Raw genomic sequence first — 17,585 nt, 5'->3', positions numbered from 1 at the left:
TTATTAAAATTGCTTTTTTTCTTACGCTTTTCATATACTCTGTGACTTTCTGTAATGCAAATGTTACTTTGTCTAACCTTTTAACTTAAAAACCAGTGGTAGTGTTTAATTACTTATACATTTTAAAACCTGCTCTGTAAAGATATAGCACCGTGTTTTTTAAAAAAATTAGTGATTTGACATCTTATTTGAATTATTTTCATTTCTAAATTTCTTTTAATCTTTGAAAAGTTTTAAAATTCAACTCTTCTGAATTAATGTCTTAAACATTTTCAAGGCAGTTATATGAGTGGACTTAATCTTGCTTTACTCTAATTGAAGTAGTGTTGAGTTTGCAATAGGGAGAATAAGAGGTGTTTTTTTCTTACTAATGTCCATTTAATACATAAACATTTTTTGTGTGTTTTGTTGTTTTTTTTTTTTTTTTTACAGATTCCCTTCAAGCTCAGCTTATCAACATGGGTGTTATTCCTACCTTAGTTAAATTACTGGGCATCCACTGCCAAAATGCAGCTCTTACAGAAATGTGTCTTGTTGCATTTGGCAATTTAGCAGAACTTGGTAAGTCCTAGCCATGAGTCAAAAATGTAATTAAGTTATTAATGTACTTATAATAAATTTTCCTTTAGAGGTTAACCTGGGAATCTGTTTAGATTATATTAGTTTATTTTTTTTTGAAGCATTGTAGATACATTATTTCAATGTTAAAAAGTGTAGATCCATCTTAGGGTTGTATTGTTTATAATTGGAGCTAGTTTGCTTTCCTAATTGTTTTATGTATTAAGGCTTAAAGTTTATACTTGTATACTATTTAATGGAATTGAATATTTAAAATGATCTCCACTTGACTTTAGTATTCTTAACGTGAGGGATGGTCTTAAAATCAAGTATTTCCAGGGCAAAAATAAGGACCTCATAATTTATTACATTTTGTATAAAGTATTTGCTTATCAGGTGGAAAAAAATCTAGCAGACTAAGGTTCTTCCCTCTCTTTTTACAAAATCCAAAAAAATAATAGAGAACTTTTTCATAAGAGTATGTTTGTAACAGGATTTGAAAAAAATATGAGAAATCCTTGAAAATCAGAAGGCGGGCAGAAACAGACCAGTGCTAGCAACACAGCCCAGCCCTAACAGAGGGAGGACTGATGACCCCAGCACGCCCATCTCTTTTCCCTGTTTTATTTTTCTCTATATCATGTATATTATTACCCTTTCTTCTTTTCTCTCCTCCTTCCCCATAATTCTTGATAGAAAGTTACAACTCCTGGTCTAAATCTACCCCACAACCATGTTCATAATAAATTGTTCATCATGGGGACAGTGAAACCAAATGATGTCTCATCATAGCTAAAGTAATAGCTACATCAAACGAGTAAATCTGTTCTATTAATATCCCCATTTTATAAATAAATAAAAAGAAGCACCAGGACTCTAACCTTGGTTTTTCTAACTGAAAGCTCATCTCCTTGCACACTCACATTAAGATCTTGATTTCAGTACTTTACTTTTGCTTTGACTTCAAGTTAAGGGAATAGGGATTATTTATCAGAGTTAATTTTTAGAAGCCATTTTTATTCAGTGGGTCATCTCCTGGCATTTGTGAATGTTTCTTGTCTTCTCTTCTGCTTTTTTCTTTTTCATACTGTCTCATTATTTCCATCATTCAAGTAAGCCCAAGAATGAAAGAACATTCATTTACTGTTTTACAAGTTAGTTTCCATTATTAAAATGGAATGTAGGAGTTTGTGTTTAGTATAGTTTGTAGAATTAAAACAGAAATTATGTTATAATCCCTGATAATGTCATAACCTGTGTAACAGAGACAGACACCACTTAATATGAGTTAACTGTATTAAGGTGTCAGGATTTGTTTGGGAAATTGTATAGACCACCTCGATTCTGCAGACAGGGAGACCTGGGTCTGTATTAAAAGATGGATATGCACCTAATTTAGTTTGGCCCAATTCCATACTCTGGTCCCAGCTGTTACTGCCCTTACCCCGTATGGAGAAAGAAAGTATAAAAGAGAAATACTTCTTCATTTACTAAGACTTCTAGAGTATATATCATGAGTCTGTTATGCCCATGTAATAGCTAAGTTGTACATCAACACTGAAATAAAACATGTATGCCCCAGGATACATGTTTTCTCTTTTCAGTGTGGACTTTATTGCCCATGAGTTAGCGAATCACCTAGTATTATTTTATTGACACAGGTAAAGATTAAGATCATATCACACACTTCTGAATATGGCATATCATTAAATGCTAGAGTTACTTTTTGTCAAAATTTCTTAATAAAAATGTTAAATAGCAGAAATTTGTATGGTTTTGCTCACTAAAGATATAAAGACAAAATATAAAATAATTAAACAACTGCAAACTATTTCATAATTGGGGGCCGAAAAGGAATGTGCATCTCTATCTTTTTATTCTCTTTCAGTCCTAGTTTATGTGCACACATAATTTTTCTATATTCACAATTATAGCATGAATCCAATTTTAAAGTTTGCAGATTTATTTAACATTATAGATTAAGCAGAATGGGATTTTTTCCCCTTTTTATTTGGCTCCACAATCTTTTATAAATAAAATTGCCTGCTTAAAATATTAGTATTTTGGGGGTTAGAGATGTTAGAATGAAAATCTGCACTTACTTTCACTCCCTTCTGGAAACCAGCTAAAACTACAATAGATTCTTTTTTAAATGGAAAACCATCAAGGAAAAGGAAGCGGGGTTGTCGGGGTGGGGGGGCAAGTAAAGAGGATAACACAGAAACTTTTTAGAGCCTGGAAAGAAAAGCAAGCAGTAACTCACTTAGCAAAACTTTGAAATCTAAATCCTGAATTGGAAAGCCAAGAACTAACCAGTTTGCTCTTTGGAATCTTCAAAAAGTTTAGGATTTGGTGGCATCAAGATTTCTAAACCTTCTTTCCCTTCCCACACTGTGGTAACTAGCCCTTCCCATCTAAGCAGAAGACTGTGTTTACTCTCTGGAGAGACTAAAAATAGAGGGTTTGTACACTGGGGACATCAGACTAAATGAAGTAAGAGTTACCAGAGTACCATTCTGAACACAGATTAAGTGAAGGTAGGTATGCTTAATGGTCCCATTTGTTCTCTAGAACATGGACTTAAAGATACTTATGTTGGAGTTTCTCTACAAAAGAGCCATCTGACCTACAGGGAATCTTCAGACAACAAGGCCACTCATAGATTGGCATTGACATATATACACTAATATGTATAAAATAGGTAACTAATAAGAACCTGCTGTGTAATAAATTAAATAAATAAATAAATAAAACAAGGCCACTCCTACTCATAGATCCTAATCAGTTTTTAGATCCCAGTTAATCAGTGGCAGACAAGTAGAGAGGTGAGGATAGCCTCTAAATGGAAGATAAATAAACAAAAAAAGGTAACTCGGAGGAGGTAGAAACTATGCAGGATGGGGGTGGGGGAAACTCAAACATGCTCAGATAAATGAGAAAAATGCTGTAATCAAGAAACAGGATGCCATTTTTAAAGAAAAGGAACAAATGAAAAAGCTAGAACATTAAAAACAATAGCTAAAATGAAAGACAATAAAATGTATGGAGGAATATTTATAGATATAAAGCAAAAAACAAGGATATGGAAAGTAGAAGCGAAAATATAGATAGAGGATCAGACGAAGAGTTCTAGAAAGAGGTAAATAGGAGGAAATGGCCAAATAACTCAAGTACCACAAAACTAAAGTATATATTTCTCCAGATTGGAAGAATCTGTCAAATGCCTAGCCTAGCAGATGAAAATTAGGCCCCCAGACCATGGCACATCAATGTGAAGTTTTAGAATAATAGGGACAAAGAGAATATTTTACAGACTTCGAGAGAGAGGGGAAAAAGTTACATTAAAAAAATGGTGAATCAGTAGACATCAGATGTATCAAAACAACACTGGTAACCAGAAGAAAATGGAATATTGTCTTCAAAAATTTGAGGAAAAATTATTTCCAATATAGAATTCTATATGCAAACCATCAGTCAAGTCTGAGGTTACAATAAGGACATTGTCAAACATGAATGTCTCAAAATTGCTGTCCTACATCTTTCCTGGAAGCCACTGGAAGATATGTCCCACCAAAACAAGGGATATAAATAATAAGACTACATAGGAATCAGGAAACAAGAGATCCAACAGGAAAATAGGAGTTCCTAGTATTATGGTGACATGAGAGCCCCAAATGGCCTATTTTCAAAGAGCAACCAGTCCAGATTGGGGAAATTCTTTACAAGATGAAATTGATTGAGCACCTAAAGTGAACGAGCTTATTAAGAGAAAACTGGACAACTGATGGAGAGTGTGGAGTTGAACTAATGTAAGTACATTGAAAGCTAAATAAGTGAGAAAAAAAAATTTCCTGGAAATAAAAGGAATTCCAGGACAAATGAAATAGTGCATCATTGAAACACTAATTATTGAAATAACCAAAATTACAGTAAAATTACATTGAGAAGATGGAGGGTATTGTGGAGACAAGAAGAAAAGAAAGCTATTGCTTCATCTTTCATAGTGGGAAGTCGATCAAAACTTAATATAAATACATTATTTAAAGATTTGGAGGTAAATACCAGTGAATTAGCTAAAAGAGCTTTATGTGCTTATTTTTGAAGAAGAAATGGGCAAGGGGGACTCGATTCTGCCAGTAGTGTAAGTATTAGGACTAACTCTTTAAACCCATATATAATTTTGATTAAAAAAAAAAAACCCTTAGGAAATAAGCCTTCTTGCTAAAAGTCTGTTAAGGATCCATGGCATTTAATTCAAATATAATGTCCAAATCATAATTCACGCTATCTTTTCTTTTCAGGTGTCCACCTGCAGGATAAGTACAGGTTTTTGTTAATTCCTATGTTAATCATAGTGCCTTGTTTCCTTGTGCTGGCAAATGACCTGAATTACTTAGCAGCAGTGATTTGGTTTCAGTTTAATAAGTAGAAGAATAAAATATGGATTGGAAAAAAGAGTGCTAGAACTATTATTTTTTGAAAAGAATAATAGCACATAACTAGATAAATGATGTCTATCTACTTCACCTGTGATTTTATGTTTCATTTTATTTGAAGAATTGTCTGAAACAGAGGAGTAACCACCAGCGTTAAGGAGTTAAATCATTCCTATTTAAATCAAACTAACCTCCTTTTAGGGTAAGATGGGCTGACGTTTGTAAACTATGATTTCTGAGGGTTTAACTAGCTTATTAGAAAAGACGCTTCACCCATACTCCTTTTTTTGTGGCACTAAGGAATCCTCCTTACAAGTCTTGGAGTGGATTCTCATCATTTTGGCATAGATCTGGTACATGTGCCAAAAGCAGTGTAACAGTAGAGTGAATCAAAACTGTATTAAGCCGTATAAAAATTTATGTTTCTCCATTTTCTTTTAAAGTTGAATTTGTAATATTTTTTATTTGATATTGGCAGAGATTTACCAGAGACTAGAGAGCAGAATATCACTCTTACATTCATTTACTTGTTCTTTCAGTCACACATTCATGCAATCAATAAATTTCTTTTGAACACCTGCTCTTTACTGGGCACTATACTGTACACTGTATTTACAGTAGTTAAAATACTATACACTGTCCGTGCCCTCAAGGAGCTTATAGTTTAGTGGGTGCGTTGGAAATTTATTTTTTAAATGAATTTACAAATAAATAAGCATATAATTTTAAATTATGATAATTGCTATTATGAGAAAGTAATTGAACGGGGTAAGGAACTAATTTAAATGACAGGCATAGACTCTAGGTGGGAAAGAGCATTTTCAGACAGTCAAAATTTCAAAATATTTATCTCCTATACACAGTACATAGTAGCTTTCTCAGGAAGCTGCTGGAGGATGCCTCCACCAAAACTAAAAATGTGAAGGTGAAAGGACATAGATAATAGAGTATCTGATACAGGAGGGAGAAGAAAGCATCCATCAAGGTAATGAAAAAGAAATTCCAGGATGTCAGCTGTGCCCCACAAACATGGAGAGCAACCAATCTAGGTTGGATTTGGTCAGAATTCTCTGAAAGAAACTTCTAGATAAATTGATAGGATATCTGATGCAGCAAAAGAAACTGAGAAGAGACTTGGAGAGGAATGGATTCTGGTTGTATTTTGGAGGTAGACTGATAGACCTTGGTTATTCTTTGGATGTACAGTTGAGTGAGAACAAGTGAGCAGTGACCCCCAGGTTTCTGCCTGCATGGCAGATGGGTAGGTGACATGTTCCTTCACTAAATTATGGAAGTCTGGAGGAAGAACAGGTTTCAGGGGAGCATCAGAAGTCCACTTTAGACATGGAGTTTGGCTGCTAGAGAGATATTCAAATGGAGACGTCAAATGGCCAGTTAAATAAATAGCCTGGAGTCCAGAAGAGGGCTAGAGATATGATTATATAAGCATCAACATATAGGTGCTATTTTATGCTATGTAAGATGTTAGATTGCTTAGGGTGAGAGTAAGGCTCAAAAAGGTGAGAAGGCAAAAGATCAAGATCCAAGGAACCATAATAGAATGTATAGAGGTCTGGTGCAGGAGGAGGAGCAAGCAAGGGAGATCGCAGAATGGAGAGGTGGGCCAAACTAGTTTGAGCTGGGTGTAGGAATGCATGTGAGTTGAGAAAGTAAGGACAGTGTATGTAGACAATGCTGTCAAGAAACTTGTTTGTGAAAGGGAACAGATTGGATGGTAGTGAATAAAAGTGGTGTAAAGGGAAGGTGTTTGTTTTTAATATTGCTATTTTTCTGTGAGAAATATTAAAGCACATTTAAATGGTGAGGATGAGGCTCTAGAGTGAGAGGCTGGAGACGGTGAAGAGGCAAGAGGGAATGAGGAGTTGGCCTTTGATAGAAAGACTTGTCAGGGGCTTCCCTGGTGGTGTAGTGGTTAAGAATCCAACTGCCAATGCAGGGGACACGGGTTCAAGCCCTGGTCCGGGAAGATCCCACATGCCACAGAGCAACTAAGCCTGGGCGCCACAACTACTGAGCCTGCACTCTGGAGCCCACAAGCCACAACTGTTGAGCCCACGTGCCACAGCTAGTGAAGCCTGCGCACCTAGAGCCCCTGCTCTGCAACAAGAGAAGACACTGCAGTGAGAAGCCCGCGCACCGTAACAAAGAGTAGCCCCCTCTCGCCGCAACTAGAGAAAGCCGCACGCAGCAAGGAAGAACCACCAACGCAGCCAAAAATAAAATAAATTTTAAAAATAAATAAATTAGAAAGGCATGTCGAGAAGAATGCAAAAGTATACCACTGTATTGGTGTAAAGACAAGTCACCTTTAATTCAGCCATGTAAAATGCAGTCTGTTATGAGTAATTTTTCTTCTTTGACTGAAAGCCTTGAAACTATGAATTTATAACAGTAATTTTACTGTTGCTATGATTACCTATATGTTATGCTAGTGAACATTTATTTTATAGCCTTGAATAAAATTGGGCCAGAACATTTTATTTAAAGACTTAGATGTTTTTCCTCTTCAGGGGCATTTTAAAAAATGGTTTTGATTGTTCCTGTATTTGAAGAGTGTTTGTACTTATCAGTAATGGTAAAAAATGACCAAATATTGAAGGTAATAGAAAACAATTTCTGGGCTTAATTTTGCTTGCTTACTCTAAATTTTCCTCTTGTTTTTTGCAGAGTCAAGTAAAGAACAGTTTGCCAGTACAAACATTGCTGAAGAGCTGGTAAAACTCTTCAAGAAACAAATAGACCATGATAAGAGGGAAATGGTGTTTGAGGTTCTTGCTCCATTGGCAGAAAACGGTGAGAAAATAAATGTATCTCTTGATTTTTGATCATGTAGGCTTTTTCCAGTTTTTTCTAATATTATTTAATTGCCAGCTATTTAACTCAAAATTCTTTTTTTAATTAATGATTTATTAATGATAAGTTTTATTTTGGGTATCTCTAACTTCAGCTACATTATCTACTGCATAACTATATCTACATTGGCCAAAGCTACTTTCCAGGTTTCTTTGATTTTATAATCTTGGCAAAGATGGTTCTGTAGCTTATACATGCTTATGCCAATCTGGACAAGGCAGCTAATAGGCTGAACTCCACTTATGTACCCTTGCAGGGCAAAAAGGTCATAAAAGTTGGAGTACCAGGCCCACCAACAGTGTGAACACTGGTAAACTATTCCTGTCTTTGAGCAAAAAATCTTAAAGGATACACTCTAGGAATAAGAGGGAACCAGAGTAAGCAAACCATCCCATATAAATAATTTTTCAAATACAGTGTCTAGCACACAATCAAAGAGGACCAGACACATGAGGAGACAAGACATTGTAAGCAAGAATCAGCACAAAGAACAGGCAACAGCAGCAAATCTCCAGATACTGGAATTATTAGACATTGACTCAAAACAGGTATGCTTATTATGTTCAGAGTTAAAAACAAGCTTAAAATTTTTGGAAGGAAACTAGAAACTATAAAAAGTGGAATGAATAGCAGATTTGAAAAAGAAACAATTGGAAATTCCTGAATTGAAAAATACAACCAAAATTAAGAACCTAATAGGGCTTCCCTGGTGGTGCAGTGGTTGAGAGTCCGCCTGCCGATGCAGGGGACACGGGTTCATGCCCCAGTCCAGGAAGATCCCACATGCCACGGAGCGGCTAGGCCCGTGAGCCATGGCCGCTGAGCCTGCGCGTCCGGAGCCTGTGCTCCGCAATGGGAGAGGCCACAACAGTGAGAGGCCCGTGTACCGCAAAAAAAAAAAAAATTAAGAACCTAATAGATGAGTTTAACAGCAGATTAAATATAGTTGAACTAGAGAACCAGTGAACTGGAAGATAGATTGGAAGAAAATCCAGAATGAAATATAGAGAAATAAAAGAACCAATATACATAAGAGAGAATAAGAGGTACAGAGTATAAAGTGAGAGGGTCTCATATACATTTTTTGGAGTCCCAGAAGGAGGGCAGATGGGAGGGCAGAAGTTTGAAGAAATTTTGTCAGAACCCTTACCAGAAATTATGAAAGATATCAAAGATTCAAGAAGCCCAATGAATTTAAAACATGATAAAAAGAAATACACATTTCGATACATCATATTGAAATTGCAAAAAAAAAATGACAGAAGTTTTAAAAGTAGCCAGGAAAAAAAATAGATTACCTTAAAAGAGGCAAAAGTTTCACAGCTAACTTCTCGACAGTAGCAATGAAAGCCAGATAACAAACATCTTCTGTGTGCCAAAAGAAAATAAATTCAATCTAAAATTCTAAACCCAATGAAAATACCCATCAAAACTGAAAGCAAAATGAAGATATTTTCAGGTTAGAAACTGTGAAAGTTCACCACCAATATACCCTTACTAAAGGAAATTATAAAGGATGTTTGTTAGAAAAAAGGAAAATGATTCCAAAAACAAAAGGAAACAGACTCCAGAAGGAAGGTTATAGGTACAAGGGAGGAGAAGGAAGCAAAAAAAACCCCAGTAAATATGTGTGTAAACTCATGAACATTGAATATATAAAATAATAAAAATAATTCACTGTGAAGTTTAAAATGTACATATGTATAATCTAAAATACACCACAGAATGAGTGTATATAATCTGGAGGGAGGTAAAAGTAGTTAAAGAGTCCCAGGACCCTTGTACTACAAGGAGGAAAGTACTATTAGATTCTGGTGAATAAGTGATTTCAAATTTTAAGGTGAACTAAAATAATTTTTAAAACCAATGTGTAACTACCAAACTAATGGAAGGATTTATGGAAAGATTTTTTTTGTTTTAATACCCCATTAATCCTAATTAACAGAAGAGCAGAGAGAAAAGGGAACATGGAAGAGGGGGTAAAAATAGGGCAGAAAAAATATGCTAGATTTATGACACAGTATTTCATTAATTACATTAAATGTATGTGGCCTGAATGCTTTAGTTAAAAGACTAATCGTTAACTGAATTTTAAAAAACCAGCTTTTTTTTTAAACAAGCAGTGCTTCTTAAGTATGAGGAGATTTAAAAGGTTGAGATTTAAAAAATTGGAAAAAATTTACCATTCAAACCTAAAAAAGGCTGAGGTAGTCATATTAATATCAGATAAAATAGACTTTAATATTAAAAGACTTGGTAGAGATAAAGAAGGTGACTTTATCATGATAAAAGGTCCAATTCTTGGAAGCTATAAAAATGTACATTATGTCAAAAGATATGAAGCAAAAATATTCCGAACTATGAGGCACCCTAAATATCCACAAAAATCATTATAGAACAAACAGATTAAAAAATAGGAATATAGAAAACGTGGGCAACATGATTAAGAAAATTGATTTAATGGACATATTTTGGAACACTGCACCCTGCTTCAGAGCCCTTTCTTTTCAAGTACATATGAAACATTTAAAACATGTATACTTATGGAAAAAATATCAAAGGATTGCAATCTTAGAGTATGTTCTCTGATCTAAGTGAATTACAATAGTAACTAATAATAAAAAGATAACTAGGAAATCCCCATTTATTTAGATATTAAGAAATACACTTCAGATACCTCGGAGGTCAAAGAAGAATCACGAAGAAAATTAGAACATTTTTCTAATAATGAAAATGAGAACACTATCTCAAATCTTGTGTGTTTCAGGTAAAGCCATACTTAGAGGGTTTTTTTTTTCACTTTAAATGAATATAATAGGAAAAAGCTAACATCAGTGAGCTCAGTATTAATCTCAGGAATTGAGAGAGGGAAAACATAAATGAAACCCAAAGAAATTACAGTAGAAGGAAGGAAATACAGGAACTGAAATTAATAAAATAGAATATATGTAATGCAATATAAGCATATACTTGCCTATGTTGAGTCTGAAAAGACATCATAAAACTGGTAAATCCCTAGTAGGATTAATCAGGAAAAAAAGAGAGAGAAAGCACAAATAACCAAAATCAAGAAAACAGAGATCTCACTACAGATCTTACAGATATTCAGAGAATGTTATGAAAATTTGATGCCAATACATTTTCAAGTATGGGTGATACAGAACAGAAAAGCTGAGTAATCTTATCTTAAATTTTTTCCAGAATAGGAAAAGCAGATATACTCACCAATATATTTTGTGAAGCTAATAAAATACCAACAAAGACAAAACAAGAATAAAAATTAAAGGCCAGTCTCACCATGAACATAGATCCAAAATTCCCATAAACTTTTAGCAAACAAAATCCAATAATATATTTAAAAATTAATCATCATACCAAATTGGATTTATTCTGGAAATATAAAGTAGTTTAGTATTCCAAATGCAATCAATATAATTCATCACATTAAAACTTAATAAAGGGGAAAATCATATGATCTTGTCATTCAGAAAAAACATTTTATAAGATTAACCATCCTTCCATGATTTTTAAAAACTCTTTGCAAACCATCACTAGAAGAGAATGAAAAGAATATATAACCAGAAGCCTATAGAAAGCATCATACTGAGTGGTATAACAAAAATCATTTCCTTTTAAGATTGGGAATAAGAAAGGTCATCTCCATTTTTATTTCTTATTGTATTGTAGGAACTATCCAGTGCTGTAGGGTAAAAAAGAAAGAAAAAAAAGATACAGGAAAGAAATAAATAAACTATCATTATTCATATATATGATTATGTATATCAAAAATACAAAAGAATATAGATTTTTAAAATTAGAATTTGGTTGGGTTGCCAGGCAAGACAAAGAAAAACATCTAAAAACCCAAAGCATTGTATTTTTACATACCAGCAAAAACAGAAAATACATTTTAAAAAATACACTGTTTACTATAGTATAAAAAATGAAATATTTAAGGGAATTGCCTGGTGGTCCAGTGGTTAGAACTCCGTGCTTCCACTGCCAGGGACCTGGGTTTGACCCTTAGTCACGGAACTAAGATCCTGCAAGCAGTGTGGCGTGGCAAAAAAAAAAAGGAATACTTAAGAATGGACTAATAAAAGATGTGTAATCTAAACAAGGTCTCTCTCCTTGTAGCCTTCTTCCTTAGCCCTTCCCCACCACTGTCTTCCTCAGGCACACCATTTACCAGAGGATTCGACTTTAATGCATGCAATAGGTGTGTTTGTGTATGCTTATATGAAATTGTATGATATCGTTTCATGAATGTATCTTTATAATTTACACAAGTGACATTTTTCTATGTTTCCTTGTATTCTTAACTTGTTGCTCAACAATGTGTTTTAAGAGTTATGCATAACATTCTGTTATATAAGCCTACTTCACTTTAATTATTTATTCTATTTATTCTTAGTTGTCAACAACCCTCATATCCAGCAAATACTGGATTTCATTGTTCATTTCTTCTTTGCTAGTTGTTCGAAAAGCAAGTGTTTCATTTGATTAAACTTACAAATGGAGAGATGACCCATAGTCATTATCCCAGACAGCATTCCAATTCTGCAGAAACCAATACTGACCCAGACAAAGAAACTGTTGAAGCCATTGGGTAAAACACATAGATCTGTGTGCCATTTCTTTATGAAGATACCACATTTTGGATTTCTCTTTTTGTGAAATCTAGAGGTGGTGTTGCAATTTCAAGAAGAGGGTGGGACTGTATGAGACAATGACAGTCTTTTAACAGATACAATTTTGGTGTTATTCTTTTTAAAAAACTTTTCCTGTTTAAGCAATAAATAGTTAGAATTGTTACTTTTTTTTTTTTTTTTTTTTTTTTTCTTTTTGCGGTATGCGGGCCTCTCACTGTTGTGGCCTCTCCCATTGCGGAGCACAGGCTCCGGATGCGCAGGCCCAGCGGCCATGGCTCACGGGCCCAGCCGCTCCGCGGCATATGGGATCCTCCCAGACCGGGGCACGAACCCGTATCCCCTGCATCGGCAGGCGGACTCTCAACCACTGCGCCACCAGGGAGGCCCTAGAATTGTTACTTTTTATTGTCATCTTGGAAATACCATCAAATGAAATTTGAAAAAAAAAAAGATGTGTAAGAAAACTGTAGAAAGTCATCAAGAGAAATTAAAATCTAAATAAGTGCAAAGCTATATCACTTTCATAGATTGGAAACCTCGATTTTGTAATGATCTTGTATCTTACCATACTGATCTGAAGACTTATGGCAGTTCTCATCAAAATCCCAAAGACTAAGAATAGCCAAGATACTGTGAAAGAGACTAAGGTAGAAGAACTGATTTTATTGCATAACAATAATAAAACTTCATTCTGATAAAACTGTAGTATTTAAAAGACGATGTGGTATTGGTTCAAAGATGGACAAGAAGACCAGTGGAACAGGATAGCCCATAAACAAATGGATGCATTAGTAGATGTTTATTTTACTAAGAAAAACAGGTGTCACTGCAAAACTATATGGAAAGGACAATCTTTTTAATAAACAGTGCTGGGAATGGAAAAAAATACCGTTGGAGACACTCATACAATCCCACTTAATACTATTATTATTTTTTAAATTTTTAAAAATTTTTATTTATTTTTGGCTGCGTTGGGTCTTCATTGCTGCGCGTGGGTTTTCTCTAGTTGTAACGAGTGGGGGCTACTCTTCATTGTGGTGTGTGGGCTTCTCATTGCGGTGGCTTCTCTTGTTGTGGAGCATGGACTCTAGGTGCACAGGCTCAGTAGTTTTGGCTCATGGGCTCTAGAGCACAGACTCAGTAGTTGTGGCACACGGGCTTAGTTGCTCAGTGGCATGTGGGATCCTCCTGGACCAGGGATTGAACCCGTGTCCCCTGCATTGGCATGTGGATTCTTAACCACTGCACCACCAGGGAAGTCCCAATACTATTTTTTAAATTTCATTTCAGATAGATTATTGACCTGAATGTAAAAGTTGAAACAAGAAACTTTATCTTAAAATATGAGATAGGATAATACCATCACAGCCTTGGAGTACAGAAAGTTTTCTTAAGTCACAAAAAGCTGTAACTATAAAGGAAACTTTGATAAATTTTGTTATTTTAAAAGTAAAAACTTTTATTCCTCAAAGGACACCATTAAGAGTGAAAAGCATGACAGTAGATGAGAATTTATTTACAACATATGTAACCAACAGAGGGCTGATGTGTACAATATATAGAAAAACTCCCTCAAATCATTAAGAAAAATGTAGAAAACCTAGTGGGAAAGTGTGCAAACAATTTAAGAAGGCAAAAGATAAAATCCAAGTGGCTGATAAACACATGAAAATATGCTCAACTCATTAAAAATCAGGGACTGCAAAATAAAACCACAATAAAATACCACTGTGTACTCACCGGAAAGTGATAATACCAAGTGTCGATGAAGATGTGGAACAGTGGAAACTCATTAAGTGCTGATGGGAGTGTAAATTGGTACAATTTGGAGAACAGTATCTACTGAGTTGGAGATATGCCTTCCCTGTGAGCCAACAATTCTGCTGTTAGGTGTATACCCAGAAATGGGTACATGTGCACCAGGAGCCATTACAAGAATGTTCATAACAGCATTATTTATAATAATGAATAAATGGAAACAACTCATATCCATTAACAGTAGAATAAATAAATTATGGTATATCCATATTATGGAAAAATACACAGTTATGAAAGAATGAAGACAGCTATAACCAATAGTGTAGATGAATCTTATAAACATATTAAAAGGAAAAATCCAACACTGAAAAATACGTATTTTACGATTCCATTTATATGAAGTTACAAAAAAGCTAAAATTAACTATAGTTTTTAGGAATGATTATTTGTGAAACTATAAAAGTATGGATGTGATTACCTTAAAAAGGGTGGTGATTTGAAAGGGAGGGATATGTGATAGAAAAAAGTAAAGCACAGAGGGGCTTCCAGGGTTGTTGGCAATGAATTTCTTTTTTGTTTGTTTTTTTTTTTTTGCGGTACGCCGGCCTCTCACTGTTGTGGCCTCTCCTATTGCGGAGCACAGGCTCCGGACGTGCAGGCTCGGCGGCCATGGCTCACAGGCCCAGCCGCTCCACGGCATGTGGGATCCTCCCGGACCGGGGCACGAACCCGTGTCCCCCGCACTGGCAGGCAGACCCTCAACCACTGCGCCACCAGGGAAGCCCAGCAATGAATTTCTTGATCTAGGTGATAGTTACACAGCTATATACTTAGTAATAATAATTGATTAAGAGTAACATATATTTTATGCACTCTGCAGCATTTGTGGGCTTTTTTTCACCACTTAGAAAAGATTTTCAAATATTCATTTATACAGATATACCTGTACATATATATGATACATGTATGTACATATATGTACGTATATATGCAAACAGTGGTGATAAAGATAGATGTCCTTGGGCAGAATGGTATTTGATCAGTGTGTGCTGGGCTGTCTGCTTTGGCAGAATGGCTCATTAATCCTTTTTAATAAGGCAATTTAAGCCTCCCACATATACATGTGATTACAGTTAAACTGTTGAGAGGAAAGATTTGTAAACTTTAATCCTGACACATTTTAAATCTTCTGAATGCCTTAGATCTTATTCTTTAGGAAGAAATTTATTTTTCCTCTCATTTGGTGGTTTGGCCAAATAGGAAGTTTTCATTGTGACCTTCAGTCAACTTTATGCCGGAGAATGACCTGTACCCTTCCTTGCAATATTTCAAAATAACAGTGTTTTTATCTCTTATTTTGTCCTCCACTGTCTTCACTTGTGTTTTATAACTGTGCTGTGGGTTGAATGCTACTTTGGAAAACTTGTTTCTGGACTAGCCTTAGCATATCATCCTTGGTTTTCCTTGTATGCAAAGGAGAGTGATTCCAACATTTAAACTGGGATTTGTATAATTCAAGGTTTTTTGTATTTTTAAGGCTTTTTCATTGTGGCTTTCAATTCTAGTCGCCACACATTTCTACTTCTGTCATTCTGTAACCAAGGAAACGCCCTACTTTCAGCATGGCACAGTGCAAGTATACCTTTTAAAAAACTATTACAGGTTGAATATTCTGTGTATTCTGAAATAATATGCTAAAGAATATCAGCGATCCTAGTGATAGAAAAAAGCCAAATTTTTACACATTAAAATTGTCTGAAAGAACAAGTCTTAAGTATGAAAACAGTCTTTCCAAATAAAAAACAGTTTCTTGCAAATAAAAAACTTGAACTGCCATTGCTGTAGATATGTGCATATACAGCTTAGGGAAACTGAAGACTAAAATAAAATCCAACTAGAAAATAAAATTTAAATTAAAAAAGTTATGTGTAGCAAATGTATTTCTGAGGTCAGTTGATCAGCATTTATCTTAAGCAGTATCAAATATACCCAAAATATTTAAGAAGGCCAATTTAGGTTAAAACACAAAGATGAATGAGGTATATTGGGGGAGACAGATATGGATGCAAATATAAAATCTTCAACGAAGTAAGTTCTATAATGAAAGAATATTTAAGATATTAGTGGTGCAAACAATATCGATTTGATAGGCTCACAGAGTTTGCTATGAAGATAATTTTTTAAAATATAATTGGTACGTAAATTCTGTCTCTAAAATTCCTTAGTTTGTTAGTTATCTATCAGAAAACTTGAAAGTTATTTGTTTCTTTCAACTTTTATTGTGAAAACTTAAAAATCTATTCAGGGGCTTCCCTGGTGGTGCAGTGGTTAGGGATCCGCCTGCCAATGCAAGGGACACGGGTTCGAGCCCTGGTCTGGGAAGATCCCACATGCTGCGGAGCAACTAAGCCCGTGTGCCACAACTACTGAGCCAGCGCTCTAGAGCCCACGACCCACAACTACTGAGCCTACATGCCACAACTACTGAAGCCCGCGTGCCTAGAACCCGTGCTCCGCAGCAAGAGAAGCTACCGCAATGAGAAGCCCGCGCACCACAACGAAGAGTGGGTCCCGCTCACCACAACTAGAGAAAGCCTGCTCACAGCAAGGAAGACCCAATGCAGCCAAAAATAAATAAATAAATAAATTTATTTTAAAAAAAAAAAACGGGCTTCCCTGGTGGCGCAGTGGTTGAGAGTCCGCCTGCCGATGCAGGGGACACGGGTTCGTGACCCAGTCTGGGAAGATCCCACATGCCGCGGAGCGGCTGGGCCCATGAGCCATGGCCACTGAGCTTGCGCATCCGGAGCCTGCACTCCACAACGGGAGAGGCCACAACAGTGAGAGGCCCGTGTACTGCAAAAAAAAAAAAAAAACAACCTATTCAGATGTAGAGAGATTGTAGTATAATGAACCACCATGTACCCATCACCCAAGAAAGCTTCAAATTAATGAACACCTGAAACGCTTTTTAAAAACATGACTTTCAAGTTCAGAAAGTTACAAATTAATTAACTGCCCTAGAAAAATAACATCTATACAAATATGAATCCAAATGTACATACTTGTGATATACTTTAAAATTTACTAATACCTGTTTTTAGTATCTTTGTATTCAAACTCCATTAGTGAATGTGTTTTAGCTTTAACAGTTATGTGTGTTTTATTTTAAACAGTGTGCAATATTTTATAGTATTGCCTTTTAAATGTGAGCATAATATCTAGAATAACAGTAGAATGATATTACTTACCTTCAGAGCTGAGAATCAATTTGTTTAGTTGCTGCCAGACATTGTGAAAAGTGACA

General features: G+C 35.3%; 1 protein-coding gene across 5 annotated transcripts in view; it reads left to right on the top strand.

Moving 5' to 3' along the window:
* The window catches only part of RAP1GDS1 (Rap1 GTPase-GDP dissociation stimulator 1), a 150,980-nt gene that overhangs the window by 110,167 nt on the left and 23,228 nt on the right, over positions 1-17,585 (top strand). For all 5 annotated transcript variants that reach the window (XM_082633983.1, XM_082633982.1, XM_082633985.1 and 2 more), the window contains 2 exons: positions 433-561; positions 7,683-7,808. In XM_082633983.1, the coding sequence (XP_082490109.1) occupies positions 433-561; positions 7,683-7,808 (255 nt within the window). The remainder of the gene's footprint in view (positions 1-432; positions 562-7,682; positions 7,809-17,585) is intronic.

Source organism: Mesoplodon mirus (assembly GCF_964341445.2).
Source record: "Mesoplodon mirus genome assembly, chromosome: 2".
In the NCBI taxonomy this organism is placed as follows: domain Eukaryota; kingdom Metazoa; phylum Chordata; class Mammalia; order Artiodactyla; family Ziphiidae; genus Mesoplodon; species Mesoplodon mirus.
The sequence above is the reverse complement of the archived record's forward strand: the minus strand, read 5'-3'. Positions and strand labels throughout refer to the sequence as shown.